General features: G+C 57.6%; 3 protein-coding genes across 13 annotated transcripts; 2 read left to right on the top strand and 1 right to left on the bottom strand.

Moving 5' to 3' along the window:
* Nucleotides 1-24: 24 nt before the first annotated feature.
* On the bottom strand, nt 25-6,898 carry BFAR (bifunctional apoptosis regulator). 7 transcript variants are annotated; one of them, XR_014493668.1, is made up of 9 exons: nt 6,403-6,802; nt 3,733-4,035; nt 3,031-3,232; nt 2,384-2,553; nt 1,964-2,108; nt 1,568-1,741; nt 1,270-1,472; nt 570-868; nt 25-151 (listed from the first exon to the last, which is right to left on the bottom strand). XR_014493668.1 is itself a non-coding variant. In XM_083372686.1 (8 exons), the coding sequence occupies exons 2-8, from the start codon at nt 3,978-3,980 to the stop codon at nt 676-678; spliced, it is 1,335 nt and encodes a 444-aa protein (XP_083228812.1). In that variant the 5' UTR covers nt 3,981-4,035; nt 6,831-6,898; the 3' UTR covers nt 191-675. The 7 variants fall into 7 exon arrangements, 4 of the variants coding, with proteins under 4 accessions (XP_083228812.1, XP_083228809.1, XP_083228811.1 ...); XR_014493669.1 differs by having other exon boundaries at nt 400-868; XR_014493670.1 differs by having other exon boundaries at nt 25-178; nt 400-868.
* A 441-nt stretch (nt 6,899-7,339) lies between these two features.
* Nucleotides 7,340-12,009, top strand: PTX4 (pentraxin 4). Of its 2 annotated transcripts, XM_083372483.1 has the most exons (3): nt 7,340-7,579; nt 9,561-10,311; nt 10,756-12,009. In XM_083372483.1, exons 1-3 carry the CDS (start codon nt 7,424-7,426, stop codon nt 11,394-11,396), a joined length of 1,548 nt encoding a protein of 515 aa, XP_083228609.1. In that variant the 5' UTR covers nt 7,340-7,423; the 3' UTR covers nt 11,397-12,009. The 2 variants fall into 2 exon arrangements, with proteins under 2 accessions (XP_083228609.1, XP_083228608.1); XM_083372482.1 differs by lacking the exon at nt 7,340-7,579 and having other exon boundaries at nt 9,289-10,311.
* A 299-nt stretch (nt 12,010-12,308) lies between these two features.
* On the top strand, nt 12,309-22,188 carry CLCN7 (chloride voltage-gated channel 7). Of its 4 annotated transcripts, none has more exons than XM_083373080.1 (25): nt 12,309-12,453; nt 13,711-13,782; nt 13,871-13,942; nt 14,107-14,172; nt 14,678-14,810; nt 15,006-15,115; nt 15,193-15,273; nt 15,544-15,606; nt 15,905-15,988; nt 16,148-16,241; nt 16,403-16,467; nt 16,562-16,678; nt 17,005-17,059; nt 17,458-17,518; nt 17,605-17,743; nt 18,012-18,105; nt 18,328-18,530; nt 18,759-18,810; nt 19,155-19,282; nt 19,608-19,693; nt 19,907-20,039; nt 20,432-20,491; nt 20,720-20,896; nt 21,118-21,198; nt 21,359-22,188. In XM_083373080.1, exons 1-25 carry the CDS (start codon nt 12,355-12,357, stop codon nt 21,443-21,445), a joined length of 2,412 nt encoding a protein of 803 aa, XP_083229206.1. In that variant the 5' UTR covers nt 12,309-12,354; the 3' UTR covers nt 21,446-22,188. The 4 variants fall into 4 exon arrangements, with proteins under 4 accessions (XP_083229206.1, XP_083229207.1, XP_083229208.1 ...); XM_083373081.1 differs by having other exon boundaries at nt 18,361-18,530; XM_083373082.1 differs by having other exon boundaries at nt 17,692-17,743.
* The last annotated feature ends 255 nt before the right edge of the window (nt 22,189-22,443 follow it).

A 22,443-nucleotide genomic window follows, 5' to 3' on the forward strand; every position in this document is an offset into this window, starting at 1 on the left:
GAAAGAGCACCCAGGGCGGCCAGGGAGGGCATAGAGCAGAGCTAGTTTAATGAGCATAGCAAGGTTCAACTCCCGTCATCGCAGCCTGGACATTGATGGTCACCAGGCAGCCATGAGACCAGCCATTGTTCAGTCCCGCCTACCTCACAATCTAAACAAGAAAGGGAAGGAGGGAATACTGGGTGAAAAGAGAAATATTGCTGCTTTTAGAAAATATTATTTAATTTGTAAAAATGTTCTATGCAAATTTAAAGATCATGTTAACACAAATGCAGAGTCAAATTTCATTCATAGGGACATCACATTTAACATAAAGATTGTTTTAGTTTCACCAGAGATTTAACACAAAGCAACACAGAGGAAATTTAGACACACAGATAAACCAATTCACCTACTTACACGCAAGGTATCCTTTCCCAAAGAGTTTGCAACCCTGCTTCAGTCGGCTCAAAGTAAGAGTTTGGATTATGCAAACATTTCATCTTCTCTGCTCCAAGGAGAAAGTGCCTCTTGCTCCTGAAAAGAAAGTGGGGCACGCAAAGAGCTGCAAAACTAGACTGTTCAGTTACCCATGGAGGAAGTATCAGCTGATTTAGAAGTGCAGAAGGACGGAGCTGATCCCTCAGCATCCTGCCCCAGACGATGGAGGGTCCGGCCGTCCCAAGGCCAGAGCCCTCACAGCACTTGGGTTTCCAGCCGACGGACTTCCTTCACTACAAGGTCAATATTAATGATTGGGTTGAAGTACAAAGCCCAGTAAAAGAGGCAATTGCAGGCAAACTGGGGAATAACTGGCCAGAAAATGGCCATCAGGAATCCCTGGGTTGACATTTTCCAGAAGTGGCTCCACATCCAGTAGGGAATTCTCCTGAAAAGAAGGAGGGGAAGAGAGAGAACGGTTAACATCTGGGCTTGGCAGCTTTTAGATTCACCCCGACGATGTCCCGGGTCTTTTACAGGCCCTGCTTGTCCTTGCAATAGTGGCCAGACCAGGCTATCCCGAGACAGAAAGGAGGGTGGGGATGAGCTTGAAAGGAAACGAACGGCATGAACACCGAGCCCTGGGGGGGGGGGACTTTTTGTGAAGGGCAGAGCCTAAAGATGGACAGTTTTCAAGTAGGTCCCTCTGAGCCAGCTGCCTCTGTGCTAGAGCAGGAAAAACTAGGAAAGTCTTTCTTTGAGATGGACCAATGTAACTGTGGCCAATAATTTAAGTCTGTCCTTAAGAAGACACACACACCCCGCCCAGGAGGGAGGCAAGGGACTCACTTCAGCTCCCGCCTCGACCAGAGCCGCCAGAAGGAGAGCAGCTCCAGCACGGAGAGCAGCATGGCATTCACGATGATGAAGCGGGAGGTCCAATAATGGACCTCCAGCCAGTCCCAAGCAAACTCGGCAAGCAGCTGATAGGGCAGAAAAGCAAACTTCACCAGGAATTCCCGCCACTGTTTCCACACCGGGTCCTTGTGGTCCTGCAGAGACAGAAGACGAGCAACAGCTGGAGGCGCAGACACCCCTTGCTTCTTGCCAGGGTCAAAGGCCAAACTGCCCGGGACTCCACACTTACGTGCAGTTTTGCAATAACGTCTGCAAGCTCCTTGTCCTCCGGCACCGGGCAGACGGTGTGAATGAAGGGCAGGAAGGTGTTGCTGTAATCCGACAGGTACAAGTAGAGCAGGGTGAGCCGAGGGGAGCTCTTCAAGGCGTAGAGCAGGAACAGCGATTTTCCAGGCTGCACCGCCTGCAAGGCCAGGGATATTTGTGGACAAAATGGCCAGGGGCTTTGCTCCGCCACCGGCCGGGCTCCCCCAGGCACGATGCTGCTTGCTAGGCCTGGGACGTGAGATGTGGGAGAAGACCCCCTCTAGGCCCCATCAGCCAGGAGGGTGAAGAGGCCAGGGCCGCTGGCCTTGGGTTTTCATCCTCTGGATCAGAACGGTCTGAGCGGCTCCACTTGACTCACTTTGTACTCCCAGAGGTTCTGTGGCGGCTTCAGCCCCCGCATCTTCACCCACTCGAGTTCCATTGTGATGGCTTTTCTGTGGCTGCTGTTCTCCACCTGGTAAGGAGCCTGTCTGAGTTCTTCATCGGTCAGCATCAGAAGCAGCCTGCAAGATGAACCATTCAGGCCCGGCTCCAGCACTGCAAAGCCCCAAAGTCTCCATGGAGACTTTTAAGAAGTCATAGACATTTTCACCCAGAGCAAAATGAAACTCTAAAGGGAGCTGAAATCCTTGGCCAGGCAGCAGCCAATCGCCTACGACTCCCAAGCAGGCCATGAACATCATACGTTTGTCCCCATTTGCACGTCCCCTGAGAATGACAGGCAAGGCTTTGTGTTCAAATCCTCCCATCTTCCCTCTGCCCAAACAATCTGACTCACCGTCCATTCACCCTCTCCTGCAGGAACCTCTCCTTGTAGAGGGATGTCCAAGGCCCCAGCTGCCCAAGCCAGTGGGCCACCTCCTCTGCCGTCCATTTGGCGACAGGCTTGTGGACCAGCAGGCCGTCCTCTGACTCCCGGCTGCTCCAGTGGTAGCCCAGCAAAACCACCTAAGAGACCAATCGAGAGCATCTGAGGCTGGGCCGGGGAGGGGCTGTGGGTGCTTAAAGCAACTACAATAAGCATCATGTTCAAAGTCTGATCTAGACAAGCCATCCATGCTTGTGGCAAGCAACTTTAAATTATAGCTTAATGTCTTAGGAACACTGTTTTCAATAAGCCACATGTGGCCAGTTCTCTGGGATAAGGCGGCACAAGAGGCCAGCCAACCACAGCCACTGCCCTTCAGCCTCGCTTCCTGAGCGCCAAAGAGAAAGTGGCAGCAACAGGGGGGCACAGCTCTTAGAAACTGGGCGGGCAGCCAAGCCCACTCCCTGGTTTCCATGCAGGCAGTCAGAGAACCACACCAGAAGCTCAGCCCCCCTTGCAGAGCCTGCTCGGCTGCACTGCTCAAACGGTGCCCTGCAAAGCCTCCCCTCGCCCCCGTCATGGCAGTGCTTGTGAAAAATGTCCTCGGGGAGCCGTACCGCCACACAGGTCAACGCGGTCAGGACACCGGAGAAAAAGCCTCCTCCGGGCGGGTTCACCCTCCCGGCACTGGGGGCTGCCGTGAGCTGGTCGCTCCCATACTTCTGAAAAGCAGCCAGACTTTGCGTTGCCTCGTGGTTTTGCAAGATGTCGTCTTTGCGCTGCTCAATGGCAGCCGGGAACAACTTTTCAACAGCATTCCTGGAAGGGGAAAAACTCCTTGAGCCGACTTTGCTGGTCACGAGCCAGCTTGTTAATTTCTGGAAAAGCCTTTTCTAACTTGCAGTGAGAGACACGTCCAGAGCATCCCCTGACTCAGGCCTGCCCAAATCCTTCAACAGGAATCACTTGCTGGTTCTCCCAGTAATCTTTGTTTGGCTCTGCCCACCTTGCAGTCGGCTGGGGAAGGAAGACCCGTCTGCCTTTAGAGGAAGCAATGCAACCTCAGGCTTGCTTCTTACCAAGGGCGCACCCTGCTAAGAGGAGCAGAGGTAACTAGGCCAAAGGAAAGCATTCAGTCACTCCCTCCTGATGTGCCCCAAGGCGCAGTTGGGGAGGCACCAAGGCTCCTGGCCAGGGCAGAGAAACGAGCCCCAGGGCAGCTCGCCTCTCCCCAGGCGCTCGCCTCTGGACGTCTTGGGACCACTGCTTGGTTCTCAGCCTGGCAACTGGGGTGGGCGAAGCTGGCAGGCAATGGTCACCTGAGGAGGATGTTGACCTTTGGGAACCCTTCCCATTTTTCCCGGCACTCCGGACACTCGTTCTTCTTGGAAGACGTCCACCATAATGCCAGGCAGTGCCGGCAGAAGCTGTGCCCGCAGTTCAAGGTGGTGGGGTTGATGAGAATGTCGTAGCAGCAGTGGCAGGAGAACTCGCTGACGGAGACCCGCCGGCTGATCCCTGGAGCGTCCAGCCTCTCTGCTGGCAAAGGAAGGCCCTCCTCCTCCATGTCTGTGGCTGACAAGAGACGGCAGCGGCCTCACATTCTCCAGCCCCGAGGGCAACTGGAAGATGGCAAAAGAGGCCCCTTTAGTTTCTACACGCCTCAGAGACAGGAATTGTTTGTCTCATGCAAAAATTCTTAGCAGCTCCTGAAATGCTTTCTAGATTATAATGGCTCAAGTTAATAAGGACCATCATTTGTGGCAATTTTGATTCATTTTACATTTTGACTATTACCAGTTTTGAATTCCTTCTAAGTAGAAATGGAAAAATATCAATTAACTATGCAACATAAGCATTATAACACATGAACAACATTATAACACTGTTCCTGGAGGAAGTGGATTATCTGGACCCCTACCAATCGGGTTTGAGGCCCGGGTACAGCACGGAGACAGCATTGGTCATGCTGGTGAATGATCTCTGGCGGGCTCGGGACAGGGGTTGTTCCTCTGTCCTAGTCCTATTAGAGCTCTCAGCGGCTTTTGATATTATCGACCATGGTACCTTACTGCGGCACCTCAGGGGGTTGGGACTGTTTTACGGTGGTTCTCCTCCTACCTCCTGGGTCGTTCGCAGTTGGTGTTGGCAGGGGGGCAGAGGTCGGCCTCGAGGCCTCTCGTTTGTGGAGTCCCTCAGGGGTCGGTCCTCTCGCCCCTCCTGTTCAACATCTATATGAAGCCGCTGGGTGAGATCATTTGTGGTTTTGGGGTAGGGTATCATCAGTATGCTGATGATACCCAACTTTTTATTTCCACCCCAAATCAACCCAGTGATGCCCTCGCCGTGATGTCCCGGTGCCTGGAGGCGGGGAGGGTCTGGATGGGGAGGAACAGGCTTTGTCTTAATCCCGACAAGACCGAGTGGCTGTACATACTGGCATCTCGGGTTACCCAGTTTATTCCATCTTTAACTATGGGGGGTAAGGTGTTACCCCCCCCCCCGTAGATAGGGCTCACAACTTGGGTGTCCTCCTTGATTCACAGCTCAGTTTAAAAGATCATATAGGAGCTGTGACCAGGGGGGCTTTTGCCCAGGTTCGCCTGGTGCGCCAGTTGTGGCCCTATTTGGACCGAGATGCCCTACGTACAGTCACTCATGCGCTCGTGACCTCTCGGATTCACTACTGCAATGCTCTCTACATGGAGCTGCCCTTGAGGTCCACTCGGAGGCTCCAACTGGTGCAGAATGCAGCCGCGCGAGTGGTGATGGGGGTCTCCCGATACTCCCATATAACACCTCTGCTCCGCGAGCTGCATTGGCTTCCAGTTGTCCTCCGGGTGAGATTCAAGGTGCTGGTGATGACCTATAAAGCCCTAAATGGCATGGGTCTGGATTATTTACGGGAGCACCTTCTGCCGGCGTTAACTTCCCATCGTCCTGTGTGCTCCCACAGAGAGGGCCTCCTCAGGGTGCCCTCGGTCAAGGAATGCCAACTGGCGGCCCCCAGGGGGAGAGCATTCTCTGTGGGCGCGCCTGCCCTCTGGAACCAGCTCCCTGTTGAGCTCCGGACGGCTCCCGACCTTCGCTCCTTTCGCCACGACCTGAAAACTTGGTTATTTGAGCTTGCCGGCCTGGACTGAGGGATTGGAATTTTAAATTTTTAGAATGTGATTTATTTGTTGGGGCTAATTTAATTTATTTTTTAACTTTGTATATTGTGTTTTAACTGCCCTGTACACCGCCCCAAGTCCTTCAGGAGAAGGGCGGTATATAAATCCAATAAAATAAATAAATAAATAAACAATGTCCCCATAGTACTGTGTCTTACGCACATCTAGATTTTTAAGTGGGTCAAACAGGTGGTTTGATTTAAACCAACAAAATAAAAAAACAAAGTGAGGATATTGCTAATACCCTGAGCGTGTAAAGAAAAGGTGGAATTGCTTTGTAATAAATCCCCAATTCTGACCATCATTAAACACGTGGCTGTTTTTCTTACTGAAGTGCAAACATCCTATATCCTAAAAGAACACACTGTGCACCTCTGTGTTGCTACTTCAGCGCAAATCAGCCTCTGAAAGTAGCTCCTCTCAATCTGCAATCAGTTATTTATCCTCACCTTAGCAAAGCAGACTATTGAGAACAGAATTCCTTTCGAACAGAGAAACTGACCTCAAAGAGAAGCTGGGTTTGACTCTTTTTCCTACAAAGCAGAATTAAAGCAAAGCTCCTTTCTCACCCACCCTGGCTCACCTGGAACAGGAGAGAATATTCGGGTCCTGCAGCATTTCAGGAGGGAAGTGGGAAAGAATTGCCCTCGTTTGTTGTCGAGGCAGAGAGAAAATTCTATTTTGTTTATGCTGGAGCATTGTAACACACACACACACACACAAGCGTGGAAGGCTTTGCCGGAGCAGCGGCCGTGGAGGAAGCGGGCAGGCACTCTAGGGCTTCATCCAACAGGACATAAAGCGTTTTTTACTTACTCTCCAGCGGGAACAAGAACCACCATCTAGGTATTCATCGAAGGAGCCTCCCGCTTCAGAGGCAGTCTACACCTCCCCCGGCTTGCAGCCCCCTCCGCCCGGGACGATGACCACTCGGACCCGCCCGTCGGCCTGAGGGCAGCTGCTCCCGCCCGCAAGGCGGGAAAGCCCTTCCGCACCGCAGGACCCCCTGGCAAGGCGGCCCGGGCGATCCGGGCTGCCGGGCACCCGGCGTTGCGGGAAGGGGGGGCAGTCCGGAGAGAGCCTCCGGAGGCAGGGGCAGTCTACCTGGGGATGCCAGCGGTGGGGGAGGGAGGGGCGCAGCGACGCGAAGCCACGGGGCCGGGGCAAATTGGCGTCGAGAACACCGAGAACGGCCGCTGCCGCCGCCAGGAGGGCGACGAAACCCCGGGGCGCCGCTCACTCACCGGGGGCCGCGGAGCCCCTCTGACAGCCACTTCCGGCCGCGCATGCGTGCCGCCGTGCCGTCTGAACCGGGAGCGCGCCTGCGCGAAAGGGGGCGCTCTGCCGAACGCGGAGCCGCCACAGTGCCCCCTGCCGCTCATTCCTGTGCGGCGGGGCGAGGGGCGGGCGAGGAAGAGCTGCTAACAGCCCTGCGAGGTAGTCCAGCCTCAGAAGGGCCGCGGCTGCCCACCAGGGGCGTCTTTCGGGGCGGCGTCTGGCGCTTGCGCCACGGAGAGGAGTCTTTCCGCCGCTTTCCTCCCTGCGGACAGCTGCCTCCTGCGGCCCCGGGGGTCTTTCCTGGGATGGGGTGTCCCCCGCCCCGTCCGAACCGACTCGTTCCGCCTGTCTCCTGCCCGCCCCCAACAGCCCTCGGCGCGTCGCAGCACCGCGTGGCCTCCCGTCCTGTCCCCGCGGGCTGGGATCGCGCTCCCTCTGCCCCTCCCTCCCTCCCCCCTCCCTCCCGCGGCGCAGCGAAAGGGGGCTCCGGGGTCCCGGCGGGCCTGGTCTATTCCGGGCACGGCCAGGCGATCGTGCCAGCCAAGCTCGTCTCTCTGGGATGCGCAGCGGCTTCGGGATGCGGGCGGCGGCGGGGTTCGTGCCCGTGGCGCTGGTCCTGGCGGCCGCCTGTCTGCGGGGCGCCCTGCTGCAGCCCCCGGGGGCAGCTGAGCTGCGGCGGCCCCTCTTCGAGAAGCTCCGGCGCCTGGAAGCGCAGGTGAGCCGCGCCGCTCCGCTCCCTCCTTCCCTTCCCTGTCTGCGGTCGGAGCGGGCGCCGGTCCTTTTCCCGCCCCGACGCGTATATTCTGCTTCTGACCCCAGAAGTGCGGACGGGCCGGGCAGCCGCATCCCCTTTCCCCCGGGGGAGGACGCGGTGCCCGGTCTCCACGGCTGGCCTCCTCCTGAAACGCGGCGGCGCCTCCTCCCGGGGATTCCTGCTCTCCCCTTCGAAGCTCCCGTTTGTGCGTTGAGGGTCACTTTTTCCAGGGGGCGTTTTCGGCTAGTTCGCTATACAAAAAAACCAGCAAAATCGGGCCAGAATGATGGACTCGGGAGCAGGAAAAGGGGGCCTGTTGAACTAGGCTGCCAGCTTTGACCCGAGCTTATTATGTGGTACTTATTCTGCTATTCTCCTTTTCTTAAACGGCAACAAGTAAGCGATCCAAGCACATTGAATTCCTTAAGGAGGCTGCTTCTGTTCTTGAGCCCCAACAACCGCCAGCTTGGGGGGGGGGCTGTTTCCAGCCAGATCCAACTGGATGGGGGGTACCCAGAGGGGAAAAGGGAGCCTGGCGATGTCTGCTTGACAACCGGCTATAATCGCCAAGAATAAATAAAGTGATGGAACCGTTTCAGGGAAAATAAAGAAGGAACTGCAGCTCAGATAAGCTCCCAATTTTATAGGTCCCAACAGGCAATAATGGGAGGGAGGCGGGGGGGGGGAGTTGCCAATCCTCCTTCTTATTACAGTTCCCTTGGGTTCCCGCAGCCTGGGAGACTGCTGGGGGATGCTCGAAAGCTCACACGACATTGTGGCTCCAGCTCCCTCCCTCCCTTGCTCAGACCCAGGTCATGTTTCCTGCAAAAGTTAGTGACAACAACTGGTGGTGTGATATATAAGCCTTTCGGGTTTTGCCAGAGGCCATTTTAGGCTAAGATTGGCCGCAGATACTGGCCCAGCAAATTGTATTTCTGCATTTTTGGATGGATTTAAAGATAAGGTTATTTTGTGAAAGTCTCCTGGGTTTGGGCTTTCTTGCCAGCCTGGGCCTCCAGAGTCTTGTACTGCAAATCCCATCAAGCACAGCCAGAGTCTCCACTTGCCGTGATAGTTGGGGGTAAGAGGAATGGTGGTCCACATTTAGAAGAGCTGGCTAAAGAAGAGTAGCCGGGGCACATGAACTAATACAGTTTGCCACAAATAGCCCGACCATTTCAGGAGAAGACAAGAAAACGATCTCAGAACATCTCAAAACTTCAAAACAATGAAATATTTGCCACCCAAAATAGCAAAATTAGCACATTGATCGTTACACTCATCAACCATTTTCAGTTAGTGCTATAAATAATTGTACTTGTTATTGTAAAAATACAACTTCCTAAATATAGATGAGATTACTCAGTAGCTCCAACGAAGCTGGTGGAAAAATATGATGTATTTTGGTCCAAATATCTGGCCGCTGGCCGGTGTCCTTATGCAGTGAAATGTATAAAGGCTTCATAGAAACTTTCTATATTAGTTCAACACCAATGGAATGTATTGGAAGGGGAACACACACACGCACACACACACCATTTTGTTCTTGTTTTGGGAACCTGACTTGGTCCTTTTGCTTTGCTCTCAGAGGGCATCTTGAGCAGCACTTGAAGCCATATTCTTAGTCCCATCTCTGGACACATTCAGAAATGCAGATTTCTAATGCTGTGGGGTGCCCTAGAGTGAGGCTGCAAAGTCAGGCAGGAAAAGGAGCCTTCAGTCCTGGGCTTTTGCCCCCTTGCTCTCTGGTGGGCGTTTGTCACAGAGAAGCCAGGAACACCAAATGAAGGGCCCTGAGGCTCTCGGTGCTGTCATGCCTGTGCCTGCCCTGGGAAGGAGCGGATCCCACTTTTCTTGCCCCCACCCATTTCCCGATGCTATTGTCCTGGGCCTCCCCTCTGCCCTGGGCTTCGAGGGGCCTGACCAGACTCCTGTTTCCCAGTTCCGATGGTTTCAGGAGGTCACCCTGGCGCGCCTTCAGGAGATGGCAGAGAACTACAACCTTTCTCACAATCTGCACACCAAGATGGACCAGCTGCTGCAGAAGCAGGAGAGCCTGGAGCTGGTGGCCAACGGGTCCCGGGCCTCCAGCCAGGAGGAGCTGCATCGCTTACAGGCTTGGGTGAAGAAGCTGGAAAGGAGTGGCAAGAAACAAGTGCTGAGGATCCGAGCCCTGGAAGAGGCCTGGCAGGAGACGCTGCAACAGCAGCTGAGGCCGCAGCAGGAGAGCCGCCTGTCCAACCTTAGCCAGGAATTCAAGAGCCACCGGCAGGACCTCTGGCACATGGCTGTCCAGCAGCAGAGCCTGCAGAAGGCCTTGGAGAGCCTGCAGGATGCCCTCCGGAGCCAGGGAAGCAAGCTGGGCAGCATCAAGCGGAGGCTGGAGAGTCTTAAGCAGAGGGAGGCGCTGCCCAGTCCTTGGACTGCAGCCCAGGCGGCTGGAGGGCAGAGCCCCACCTCCAAGAAGCTGCGTGCCAGGCATCGCCAACAGGAGGGCCACCTGGAGGCCCTGGCCAAGAGCCCAGCAGCACTGCAGAGTGGCTCCCTTCTGAGCCAGGAGGCTTCCCCGCTTCAGGTGGATCCAGGTCCAGCCTCTTCACCTGAGCAGCAGATCCTGGAACAACCGCCTCCTGGCCCAGCCAAAGCCCCTGCAAAGGAGAAGCCTCCAGGAAGGCCTCGGAAACCAGGGACAAGTAGGTATAGAGGGGAGGGTGTGCTGATGCATGAATGCTGCGAGACTCCTTAAGCTTTGATGCAGCGGCCCTTCTCGGCCTTAAAATGTGCTGGCGGCTTATCTGGCCAAATGCCACCCTTCAGCCCTCTGCCTCAGGAGGCCAAGTTGTTTCCACAGGTGGAACTTTCCTTTTGGGGAGACACTTGTGTGGACTTAGAAGCTGCTGCTGCTTCTGCCTGCTTCTAACCTGGAGGTGCTTTGGCATTGTACTTTGCTTTTTGTATTTTATCTGCTGTAGGTATTTTAAACATTGTCCGGGCCCCGAGTGACATGCACGCTTTAGATTGGAAATGTTCAATGTAACTGTCACCACCTGAAATAAAATTCCAAACTGGAGCCCCAAGCTGTGGTGACCCAGAGCTGCAACCGGCTGTGCCGCCCCATCGCTCTTTCTTCCCTGCAGGGTGCAACGTGGACGCCATGCTGGTCTTCCCCAACGCTTCCACCGAGAACTTCGCAGCCTTCCAGCCTGGCCTGCAGACCAGCTTGCTGGAACTGAGCCTCTGCAGCTGGGTGAGGACCAGTGCCCGTTACCTAGGCACTATCCTGTCTTATGCCACAGAGGAGAACGACAACAAGCTGGTGCTCCACGGCAGGGATGCTGCTCCCCGAAACTCCATCCATTTTGTGATTGGTGACCCCGCTTTCCGGGAACTGCCAGTGGGGGCCGTCTTGGACGGCAGGTGGCACCATGTCTGCGTCATCTGGTCCTCCCTCCAGGGGCGCTACTGGTTCTACCTGGACCGACGTCTGGCCTCCCTGGGCTCCAACTTCCAGAAGGACTATGAGATTCCGCCCCATGGGTCGCTGCTTCTTGGCCAGGAGCAAGACACGCTTGGCGGAGGGTTCGAATCCTCTGAATCATTTGTGGGGCTCCTGGCGGGCTTTGCCATGTGGGGCCGAGTGCTGCTGCCTGGGGAGGTCTCCAACATTGCCCTCGGAGAAGGCCTGCCCCACGGGACGGTGCTCACCTTGGCCAACGTCTCCACGCTCAGTGGTTCTGTGCGAAAGGTAGACTGCCCCTGCCTTGAGCACTGCCTGTGACACAAGCACTGCCTGTGTAATGCATTGGAGAGAACCAATTCATTTCATGGTGGAAAACGGGTTTTGACTTCAGCAATAAATATTTATTCAAGACCTGGGACATCCCACTCTTTCCATCAGATAAATAAAAAATATTCAGTGTGACGGAGCTTAAAAACTGCATTTCCCTATTTTTTTCAATAAGGAAAAGGCCAGACTGAATGCTAGAGAACAGGGAGCAGCCCCGCCAGCGCTCCGTCTGAGGGGCGCTGCAGCCGGGGAGCTCGCGGGAGGAGGAGGAGGGCCAGCTTTGGAAACTGCCCCGCCAGGGAGTTGCCGGCTGCTGGAGCCTCCATCGGATCCTTCCAAAATGCTCATTCCTCATCTTGTCGCCCCGTAAAAAGCACCCTCGGGAAAGGGGCATCGCCGTCCTCCCCGTCCATTTAGAAGAGCGCCGGGCGGGCGAGCGAGCAGACGGAACCCGGGCGATCGCCGCCCCTCCCCGGCAAAAGCTGCGGCGAGGACGCCGGGAGGCCCCCACCCGGCCCCGGAGGGAAAGGAAAGGGGAAGTGGCTCCTCCGGGCCCGGAAAACCCCGGTCCGGCGTGGCCGTGAGCAAGCAGCGCCCTGCCCCCGAGTTAGCCCGCCGCCAGTGCGCTCTCCCCGCCTGGCTCGGGCTCCCCGGCAAGGGCGCTGCGCCCCCAGCTGTAAGCGCGGAGCGGCGGAGGGCGCCCCGGTGGCGGCCCGGCCGGGCGCTGGCTCAGGAACGGCGGCGGGTCCAGCGGGGAACGAGCATGCCGAGCAGAGGGGCGCGAGGCAGGGCGAGGTGGACGCCAGCGGCACCGGGACTCCATCCCCCGTGATGCTCCGGGGCGGGCGAGGCGGGCGGATCACGTGCCTCGCCAGCTGCGGAAGGTCACATGATCGCCGCTCGCTCGCTCGCTCGCTCGCTCTGGAGTCGACCGGCCTGCGGAGCGGCGATGGCGAACGTGGCGACCCGGGTGTCGTGGTCTGGCCGGGAGGGAGAGGCCGAGGGCCGGGGCGAGACCACGCCGCTGCTGAACGGCTCGAGCGGGCAGGTGAGGCTGGCGGAGCCTCCGTGGCCAGGAGAAGTCTAGCGCTGGGCGGGGAGAAGCCTAAGGCGCGGCCAGCCGGGCTCCTGACCCCGGGACAAGCGGGGCTGGGGGATCTGAGCCTTCAGGAGCGTTTCATAAGATTTCTGAGCGTGTGTAGAATGCCTTTCCCACCCCTACAGTGAATGGCGCACGCCTGGGCTTCCAAGCAACCTTGGCCCGGGGTCCCTGGGCTCAGCAAAGACTAGCCTCTTGCCCATAGCTAAAGGGACAGCCGTCCTCCAAGCCCTGGCATCCAAAACTGGTGGCAGGGACATTCTTCAGCCAGAAGAGGGAAGCGGCCTGAGAAGTGCGCCAAACAGCCTCTGGGAGCGAGGGCCTGGGAGAGGCTGCCGTGGTCCTGTCGTGATGCCCGGTGGCGATCCAGTGGCGCTCCTGGAATCCCTCCCAGACCTGTTTCCTGTGCCCAGTCACGCAACGCTTGGGGCATTGGAATCCCGGCCATTCCTGGGGAGCCTTTGTACCACTCTTTGTACTCTCTGGGATGAGGGGTTTGTTTCTGGAGGGGCCCCAAGTGGCACAGACAATCCTTTGCCCATCAGCTTGTGGCGATCCATAGGCAGTTTCCGAAAGCTGGCTAGCTCTGGTTATTTTTCAGCATGTTGACACTACCAATGTACAACAGTTTACACGAAACAGCCCTTCTATTACCTAAAATATTGCTCTAAATTGAAAACATTTCAATCTGCCTGTCCTGCATCCTTCGGTCATAGCCAAAGCAGGCTAGTTATTGGAAACTGCCACAGATTGCCACAAAGCTGACAGGCAAAAGGTTGTCTGTGTCAGTCACCATTTGAGGCCTCTCCAGAAACAAACCCCTCATCCAAGAAGGCAGAGAGGGGCACAAAGGGGATGGCCGGGATTCCAATGCCCCAAGCGCAGTCTGATTGGGCACAGGCAACAGGCTTGCAGTGGCTTTGTGAATCCGTTTCCCGTGACTTTTCTGCTCTTCCTTCCTCTTCCCCCCCCACCCTTCCCCCAGTGCAGCAGAATGAGGCTTTTCATTCCCTGCTGGGTCACACACTCAGGGCTGAAAAGGGAAATGTAATAATTGTTCGTGCAACCCACATGCTGTTGATAAAACAGCCCTGCTGCCTGCAGAGCTGTTGGGTTTCCCAGGGATAAAGTGTGTTTGCCCTGGATCCTTTCACCCCGAAAGGAGCTGGGCAGCTCAAGCAAGACAGATGTGTTTTGCCTCTGCAGCTGAGCCCTTCTTCGTCTTCCTTGCGATTTGGGCGCCTCAGCAACGTGGATCTCGGGGACCACGAGAGCACGGTGAGCAAGCCATCTGGTGGGAGGGAGGGGGCAACAGAATGTGGCTAAATCCAGAGTCTTGATTGATTTGAATTCTGGGTCCTTGCAGGAAATGGAGGCCCCTCGGTGCCTCCCCAGCGAGATTCCACACAACGACAAGCTTCTCTCCCTCAAGTACGAAGTGAGTGCCCCTGTTCTTCCCGAGAAGGGCCTGGGGCGGGGTTGCGGTCACCCTGGAAAGGGAGCCGTTCTTCCAGTGAGCCGGAGGCAAAGCTGGCGCTTTGTAGCTGGGCTGGGGGTGTCCGCTTCTCCTGAAGGGGTTCTCCACCTTTTGGCCCCCTGCAGAGCTTGGACTATGACAACTGTGAGAACCAGCTCTTCTTGGAAGAGGAGAAGAGAATTAACCACACGGTGAGCCCGCCTCTCCTGGGCATCCCTTGGGCAAACCATCGGCTACGTTCCTTGGATCTGTGCACCTGAAGAACCTCAAGGGGAAACCAGTGGACGCTCTCCCTGCTGCAGCCCCAGCTCTGGGATCCTCTCCCCCTTCTTTCGGGGTGATCCTCCCTGGCTTCCCAGCTGCTCCTGTGGCCGAGACTGGAAAGGGACTTCTGGCAGCGAAAGTTAGCTTTGAATTCTGGGTCCCCAGTCCTAATCAGCTCTGCCAGGAATGAGGGAGGGTGCGGAGGGCTGGGCTGAGCCTTGAAAGTGGGGGAGGGAGAAGCCCACCCGCATAGAAAAAGGAGGGAGACCTGGGCTTGCCCACGTTAATGGCTTGCAGGTAAAGGTAACGTCAGATCTAGAACCTTATTTTGTCAGTGGCCATGCTGCCTTCTGGACCGCTGTGCAGCAAACATCAAAGACTGTCTGAGAAGCGGGGGCTGGACTCTGATCACTGCCCCCCCCAACTATACAGGCATTCCAGACAGTGGAAATTCAGCGCTGGTTCATCTGTGCCATGATCGGCATCCTGACCGGGCTGGTTGCCTGCTTCATCGACATCATGGTGGAGACCTTAGCTGGACTCAAGTACAAACTGGTGAAGGGCAGTATCCTTGAGGGGTGCAAGGGGGCAAGTGGGTGGGGGGGTCTAGCTGTGGGGGAATTCCTCCTCTTCCAAGACATTTTCCTTCTCCTCCCCCTCCATACCTCCCCCCAGATCTATAAACATGGATGCCAAACTAAAAAAAAACTCACCCCAATCGGCATCTGTCTGCTTTTCCTTTAAGCTTATTTTTGCTCAGATATTGACAAATTCACTGAGACGGGACGCCTCTCCTTCTCTCTGCTCCTCTGGGCCACTGTGAACGCAGGCTTTGTGATGGCCGGTTCCATCATTGTCGCATTTCTGGAGGTGAGGCCTCGCTCGGCTTGCATACACCTTCTGTGGTGGCAGCCGGGCCGCCGTGACCGAGTGCTTTGTCTCTGCAGCCCGTGGCCGCCGGCAGTGGAATTCCACAGATCAAGTGCTACCTGAATGGAGTCAAGATCCCCCACGTGGTTCGGCTGAAGGTCAGGAGCATAGAGTTTTGTTGTGTTGTAGTTCTCCGCAAGAACACAAACCAACCGACTCTGCTTTGATGAGGAAGAGTTGTCACGTGGCGTTCCAAGTTTGGGGGCTTTGGCAGCCAAGCCGCAGCGAGTCAGGGAGGACCATCCCTTCTGGCAAGGGTTGGGGTTGGGCTCTTGTCGAGTCTGGACCTGCTCGGCCCTGTGGCTGCCTAACACGGGAAGGAGAGAGCGCCGCCCTGACCCACGGCATCCTGTGTGCTCCCCTTGCAGACCCTGATGGTTAAAGTCTGTGGCGTGATCCTCTCCGTGGTTGGAGGCCTGGCAGTGGGGAAGGTAAAGGACGAGCTGCCCTATTGATTTGATGCCAGGGGGTGCTGGGAAAGAGTCCTCTTGCCGCTTCCCCCCAGCAACCCTGGATGACCGGATGCCTGCCTTTGGCGCAGAGAGTCCCACGAGGGAGGGGGAAATGGCTAAGAGGAGCGTGATGGATGCCAGGCTGCTGGCTCGGGTGGAGCAGTAAGTGAGGATGGGTGTTCCCAACTGGAGAGAGAGCATTCCTCTGCCCAGGCTCCGTCTCCCAGGGCTCCCCCTTGTCCAAAAGCCTCTCTAACCCCTCTGCGTTCCACTCCAGGAAGGGCCGATGATCCACTCGGGGGCTGTCATTGCAGCTGGCGTTTCTCAGGGGCGCTCGACTTCCTTGAAGAGGGACTTTAGGGTCAGTAGCTTCGCCCCCCAAGATCTGGGTGTGGTGTGGGAGCTGCTAGGTCTGGGCTGAAGAAGCCGGCCTTGGGGGGGCCGCCTGGGAGCTTCATTGGGCGGGAGAGGCCAGGCGTGTCCTACCTGGACACAAACTCCTCCCTTTGTTGGCCTGCAGATCTTTGAGTATTTCCGGAGGGACACGGAGAAGCGGGATTTTGTCTCGGCCGGAGCTGCTGCCGGTGTCTCAGCGGCCTTTGGGGCCCCTGTTGGTAAAGAGCTTTTCTTCTCCCTCCCTAAGCCTCCATTTGGCAAAGACGGGGCCCCTCTCCGGATGCCTAGGAAGAGAGGAGCTGGGCAGAGTGAGGGCCACAGGGGCCCTGCCCTGGGGAACGGGTGCCTGCTCACCTGTGCCCCCTCCCCTCCTTGACAGGTGGGGTCCTCTTCAGCTTGGAAGAAGGCGCTTCCTTCTGGAACCAGTTCCTGACCTGGCGGATTGTAAGTGCCGAGGAGGGGAAGGGGCTGTGCCCAGGGGCCCAGCTCCCCCGAGGGCCTCACTGCTGCCCGCCTCCTCTCCTCTCTCCCCCCGCAGTTCTTTGCCTCCATGATCTCCACCTTCACCCTGAACTCCATTCTCAGCGTCTACAAGGGCAACCCGCTGGACCTCTCCAGTCCCGGCCTCATCAACTTTGGCAGGTTCGATTCCGAGGTAGGGCCAACATCCCATCCTTCCCAGCTGGCCTTTCCCAGCAAGACTCCAGGCCCAGCCGGAGCTATCTGGCCTCCCTTTGTTCCGGGGGGAGAGAAGCCTGGGCACTGCCGGGGGGTTGTGGGTTGGTGTTGTGAGTTTGTGAAACGGAGCAAGTGGTGGAGCCCTCGAGCTGCTTTGGCTGCTGCTGCCCCTCAGGTGGGCGGATGGTGGGCGGCGGGTCTGCTGCTGGGGGTAGAAGGGCAGTGCCAGGCAGTTGCTGGGTCCTTGGCCACAGGCTCTCTCCAGCGTTCCTGGCATTCATATCTTTCTGTTCCTTGTTTCAGAAAATGGGGTACACGTTCCAAGAAATCCCCATCTTCATCTTCATTGGTGTGTTGGGTAAGCAGCCCTTTTGGCCTGGAGAACTGACTTGGCTGACTCCGCGGCTGGCCTCACTTGTCCACCGGCCTTTTGGGGAAGAGCCCCCACTGGCGATGCGGCTGTGCCCTCCTTGACAGCCTGTGAAGTCTCCAGCAAATACGGGGGCCATTTGTTAGGGGTGCTTTCTCACCTCCGGCCTCCTCCCCTGCTGCTCACGAGCAAGCCGTCCTCCGCAAGCCTGCATGGCTGAGGCCTGTAGACGTAACGTGGGCCAAGCCGGGATGATGAAAGCAGGAGAGGTGGGGGGGATTCTGGGCTCTCCAGATCCTGCAGGGGTGCGTTGAGCCCTAGAGGCAGAGCTCTGGGGCCCATGCTGGGGCCCTTTCTGACCTGCCTCCGTCTCGTTCCTACTGCAGGGGGGATCCTTGGTGCCATGTTCAATGCTCTGAACTACTGGCTGACGATGTTCCGGATCAGGTGAGACCTTGGCAGGGCTCAGCCTCTGATTCTGGCCTCTCCCATCCAGCCTCCGGTTTACCTGCCTTTCTCCCCGGGTTCCCCAGGTACATCCACCACCCGTGCCTGCAGGTGGTCGAGTCCGTGCTGGTGGGGGCCGTGACGGCAGCGATTGCCTTTGTCCTCATCTACAGCTCCACAGACTGCCAGCCTCTCCAGGACAACAGCATGGCCTACCCCCTGCAGGTAGGGGCTTGCGGGGGGGGGGGGGGTGTTGCGCTGGATGGAGTTGTTGCTGAAGGGCCCCAGGCTTAGGGTCAACAGATGGGCAAACAGCTCAGCAAGCAGGATTGGAGTTTTAAATGCAGAGGGGCGGGCGGGGGAGAGGAGTTGCCAGACTGGCCATGGGTTCAAAGCGTCCTCTTCAGTTTTGAGGCTCCACTAGAATTTCATGCTTCTGCTTTTCCCCGTTACGAGAGTAACAAGCTTCTTCTCTTCCTCCCCTTTTCACCAGCTCTTCTGCCCTGATGGGCAGTACAACTCGATGGCCGCTGCCTTCTTCAACACCCCCGAGAAGAGCGTGGTCCGTCTCTTCCACGACCCTCCAGGTCAGCCGCCTCTGCCGCAACAGAGGTGGACAGGGCTGAGCAGGGATCGTCTTAACTAGGGCATGAGGAGCTGCCTTGATGCCTTGGGTTGCGTCAACCCTGAGGCACAATTTGCCAGCCACGATGGCCGCTAAGCAGAACCGGCCTTCTCAGTCTTCTGCAATTGAGCAGCCATCAGGGTTTTACCGGGGCCCAGCTCACCCCCCCCCCTTCTCTTGGAAGGGAGAGGAGTGAGGGCCTTCTGTTTCCCCCTAGGCACTTATGACCCCATGACTTTGGGCTTGTTCACCCTGGTGTATTTCTTCCTGGCCTGCTGGACCTACGGGTTGACGGTGTCTGCGGGCGTCTTCATCCCTTCCCTGCTGATCGGTGCTGCCTGGGGACGCCTCTTTGGCATTTCCTTGTCCTACATTCCCAACAGTTTGGTAAGCCTGGGGATCTTTTCCACACAGGCCTGGGAGAATCCTGAGACTCTGGGTCTTGGGGGTGGGGGTCAGAAAGGCCAGCTTCATTGCAGGGGCTGGCTGGAGCCCAGGATGTGTATCTGGGCTGCTTTGATCTTGGGGTCAGTTCCCTCCATCTGCACTGTGGGGACTCAAGGGGTAAAGGAGACGCCCATCTGCTCCACTGCCTGCTTTTTCTCTGGCTTCCAGATCAGGGCTGACCCAGGGAAGTACGCACTGATGGGAGCAGCAGCACAGCTGGGTGAGTGCAGAAGCGGTGGGCCCCTTTCCAAGGCCTCCACAGGGGAGGGAGGGGCCCGGCTCTGCTTGCGCAGAGCCCAGTTCAGATGTGCATGTGCGGGTGGGGGTGTTAAGTTTGGCTCCTTTGGGAGGAGCAGAGCCAGAACGAGGGGGGGCCCTCAGTCTGGGCCTTCTGTCGCTCTGGCGGGATCAAGAGCTGGGTCCAGTTGGGTGGGAAAATAGCTCTGGACAAGTCGGGACCTTCCTGGCTGTTTGGGCTCCTGGTGGCCAAAATGCCCATCATGCCTGACGAGGCAGCAGGGCCTGGGGGAGGAAGGAGAAGTGCCAGCGGGGGCTCTTTTCCAGGTGGGATCGTGAGGATGACGCTGAGCTTGACTGTGATCATGATGGAGGCCACGGGCAACGTCACCTATGGGTTCCCCATCATGCTGGTCCTGATGACGGCCAAGATCGTGGGGGACTTCTTTGCAGAGGTGAGGGGCTGCACCCCTGAAGAGCTCAGGCGGGAGGTCAAGAGACCCAGAAGCATTTTATCCCAGGGAATCCCATGGCGCCAACCTCCAGGCCACATTGGCATGACTCAGCCAGATGGGACCTTCTGTGACTCAGTTTCCCCTCCCGACTGTCGGCACAGACTTTCCAGCATCTGCCTGGCAGGACTGTCAATTCCCCAAAAAGAATTATTTTGGAAAGCTTGGAGAATGTCGGCCAGAAACACCCGGGGGCTCGTTCTGCTTGTGGCCCCCAACCCACTGCCCTTCGTGGCCTCAAGGTCTTCTCCCCCTCCCCCCATTCCAGGGCTTGTATGATATGCACATCCAGCTCCAGAGCGTCCCCTTCTTACACTGGGAGGCACCAGTCACTTCACACTCGTTCACTGCCACGTAAGTTGACCAGCTGGCACTCGCTGGGCTCCCTGAGGTCTGGCTGGAGAGGTCAGTGTGGTGGAAGGAGGCCCCTCCCATCCCTGTGATGGGTGAGGGCCACTTCCCAGGGTTCCCGGTGGGAAAAACAGTCCTCTGGCTGAGAGCCTTTCCCACTTGGACCCCAATGGCTCCCCTTGGGTCAAGTCTGAGTCTGGGCTTTCCTCCCTACAGCCAGGTGATGAGCACCCCAGTCACTTGCCTGCGGCAGAGCGAGAAAGTGGGGACCATCGTGGATATCCTCAGCGACACGGCTTCCAATCACAACGGCTTCCCCGTAGTCGAGAGCACCCCTGGCAGCGACCAGGTGGGCAAGTGGCCGGCATGGGCTGGCACCCCAATTGGGCAGAGGAGCTTCTGGGGGCGATGCTGGGGTTGGGGCCCTCTCTGAAACCCCAGGGGGCTGTTCCTGCCGTGACAGGTGGGGCTTGCTGATGGCAGGACAGTTTGGATACCTTTTATTCCCAGATTTGGAGATTTGTCTCCTCAAGGCCTTCTCGGATATTTTAACCCAAATCAGCACTTGGGATAAAAAGTGCAGGGGTGTGGGTGTGTGAGGGAACCCTCAGCACCACATGGCATCCAGCATCTGCGGAGGGTTGGGCCAGGATGGGCCTCCCTTCTCTCCGGACCTCCCCATTGTCCGGGTGGGAACAACCCCAATTTCTGCAGTGACCAGGAAAGCCTCTCTTGTTGCAGACGATGGGGCTGCGAGGCCTGATCCTGCGCTCTCAGCTGATTGTGCTCCTGAAGCACAAGGTAGGTGTGCGCCAGATTGGGGCAGCAGGGGGTCTGGCCGATGGGTGCAGCGGGAGCTGGCGGGGCTTGGGAAGCGCAGATGCTGTGGCAGAGAAGGGCCTTCCTGACCAGCCGCCCGAGCCAGGCCTTCAGGGGAGCTCAGGGCCAGGATTAGGAGGGGAAGCAGTCTGCTCCCTCCGGCCTGGGCCAAGTGGGCTGCCCCCAGGAATGCTTCCTGTTTTCCTGCAGGTCTTTGTGGAACGGGCCAGCCTGTCTCTGCGGCAGCGTCGGCTGAAGCTGAAGGACTTCCGGGACGCCTACCCCCGCTTCCCCCCCATCCAGTCCATCCACGTCTCCCAGGATGAGCGCGAGTGCATGATGGACCTGAGCGAGTTCATGAACCCCTCGCCATACGCCGTGCCACAGGTGAAGGGGCCTGGAGCGCAGCGTGGGCTTTCCCAGTGGGCAGGCTATGGCCACGCGTGGCAGGGGGCTGGAGGGGCATCTCGCTTCTGGGCCTGTCTGGCTGCAGGGGAGAGGGCCCACCTCTGGGTGGCCACAGGCCGCTGGAGGGAAGGAGTTGGATGGACGCTGCTGGCCTCCACGCCGGCTTCCCTCCACCTGACCGGCCTGGGTTCTGGTTGCAGGAGGCCTCCCTCCCAAGGGTCTTCAAGCTCTTCCGAGCGCTGGGCTTGCGCCACCTGGTGGTCGTGGACAATCAGAACCAGGTAGGCCCCCAGCTCTGGTCCTTTGGGTGTGGGAAGGAGCAGGGGGAGGGGTGTCTCTTGCAGGGAGCTGCTCCTCCAGTTGCTGGGCCCATGGCCTTGCCCTGAGATGGGGGGGGGCTGCTTGCCCAGCCTGAGCACGTGTGCCCCTCTTGACTTGCAGGTGGTGGGGCTGGTCACCCGGAAGGACCTGGCCCGCTATCGGCTGGGGAAGAAGGGCATCGAGGAGATGCTTCTGGCCAAGACGTGACTTTGCTGGGCTGCTCAGGACTCAAGCGGTGCACTGGAGCCCTCCGGCTCTTCTCTTGCAGGGCGGCCGGCACAGAGGCCCCATCGGGGGCTCCCGCTTCAAGCTGCGCCCCTGGCTGCCCCCTCTTCCCCACGACACTTCTCACTGCTCTGTGCAGGGTGGGGGATGCTCTGGGCTCCCCAGAGAGCGGCAACAGCAGGCAGACTTGCAGCAACCTGGGCTTGGTGTGGCTTCCGTGTGTCTTTCACACATTCACAGGTTCTCAGCCTGCTTTCCTTAGCCCATCACTCACCGACTGTGCCTTCCAAGTCCCTCGTCAGGCAGGAACCGCCCCAAGCGCTTGGCCCAGGGTGGGGCGTCACCCAGGCTTGCTCTTCTCCAGCTTTCCCCTCTGTGGTGGAAAGAGACCGAGCGAGGCTGGCCTGCACCCTCGTGCTCAGAGCTTTGAAACTAGCGGTTTCCGCCCTTGAAGGGTGCAGACGGCACTGTAGGCACTTGGTGTCCCCTCTTGTGTTCACTTCTGTCCCCAGAACGGCCTCCCTCCCCAAAGTGTCCGGAGACCATTCGGTTGGAGGAGGCAGGCTTGGTCCATTGGGCTGACCAGCAGCCCTTTTCCCAAGGCTTTGATTTTATTCATTTTTCTGCCCTGCGAGGCCTTGGATGTTTGCTGTCTTCTACAGCATGCGCAGCTGTACCTCAAAAGTCCCTTTTTTGTGCTGAAATAAAAATGAATTAGGTTTTTCTCCCTTCTGATATTGGTTCTTATTGCCCTGGCTGTGCCAACCATGGACTGAAGAGGGGTTGGGGCACGAGAGAAATTGTGCCAGAACAAAAATGGAGTCTGGTGTGGAAGTTGGTGGCAAGGAGGGTGTGTGAACCTTCATCCATTCCCACTGCCAAGCAGCAGGTTCCCAGCACCAAAGCCAGGTCTCTTAGCAACCGCTCCCAGAGGGGACCTATTGTGATCCATCAGGCAGGAGCCTTGGCCCCTGTCTGGC

This window comes from Vipera ursinii, assembly GCF_947247035.1.
Source record: "Vipera ursinii genome assembly, chromosome: 13".
Taxonomy (NCBI): Eukaryota; Metazoa; Chordata; class Lepidosauria; order Squamata; family Viperidae; genus Vipera; species Vipera ursinii.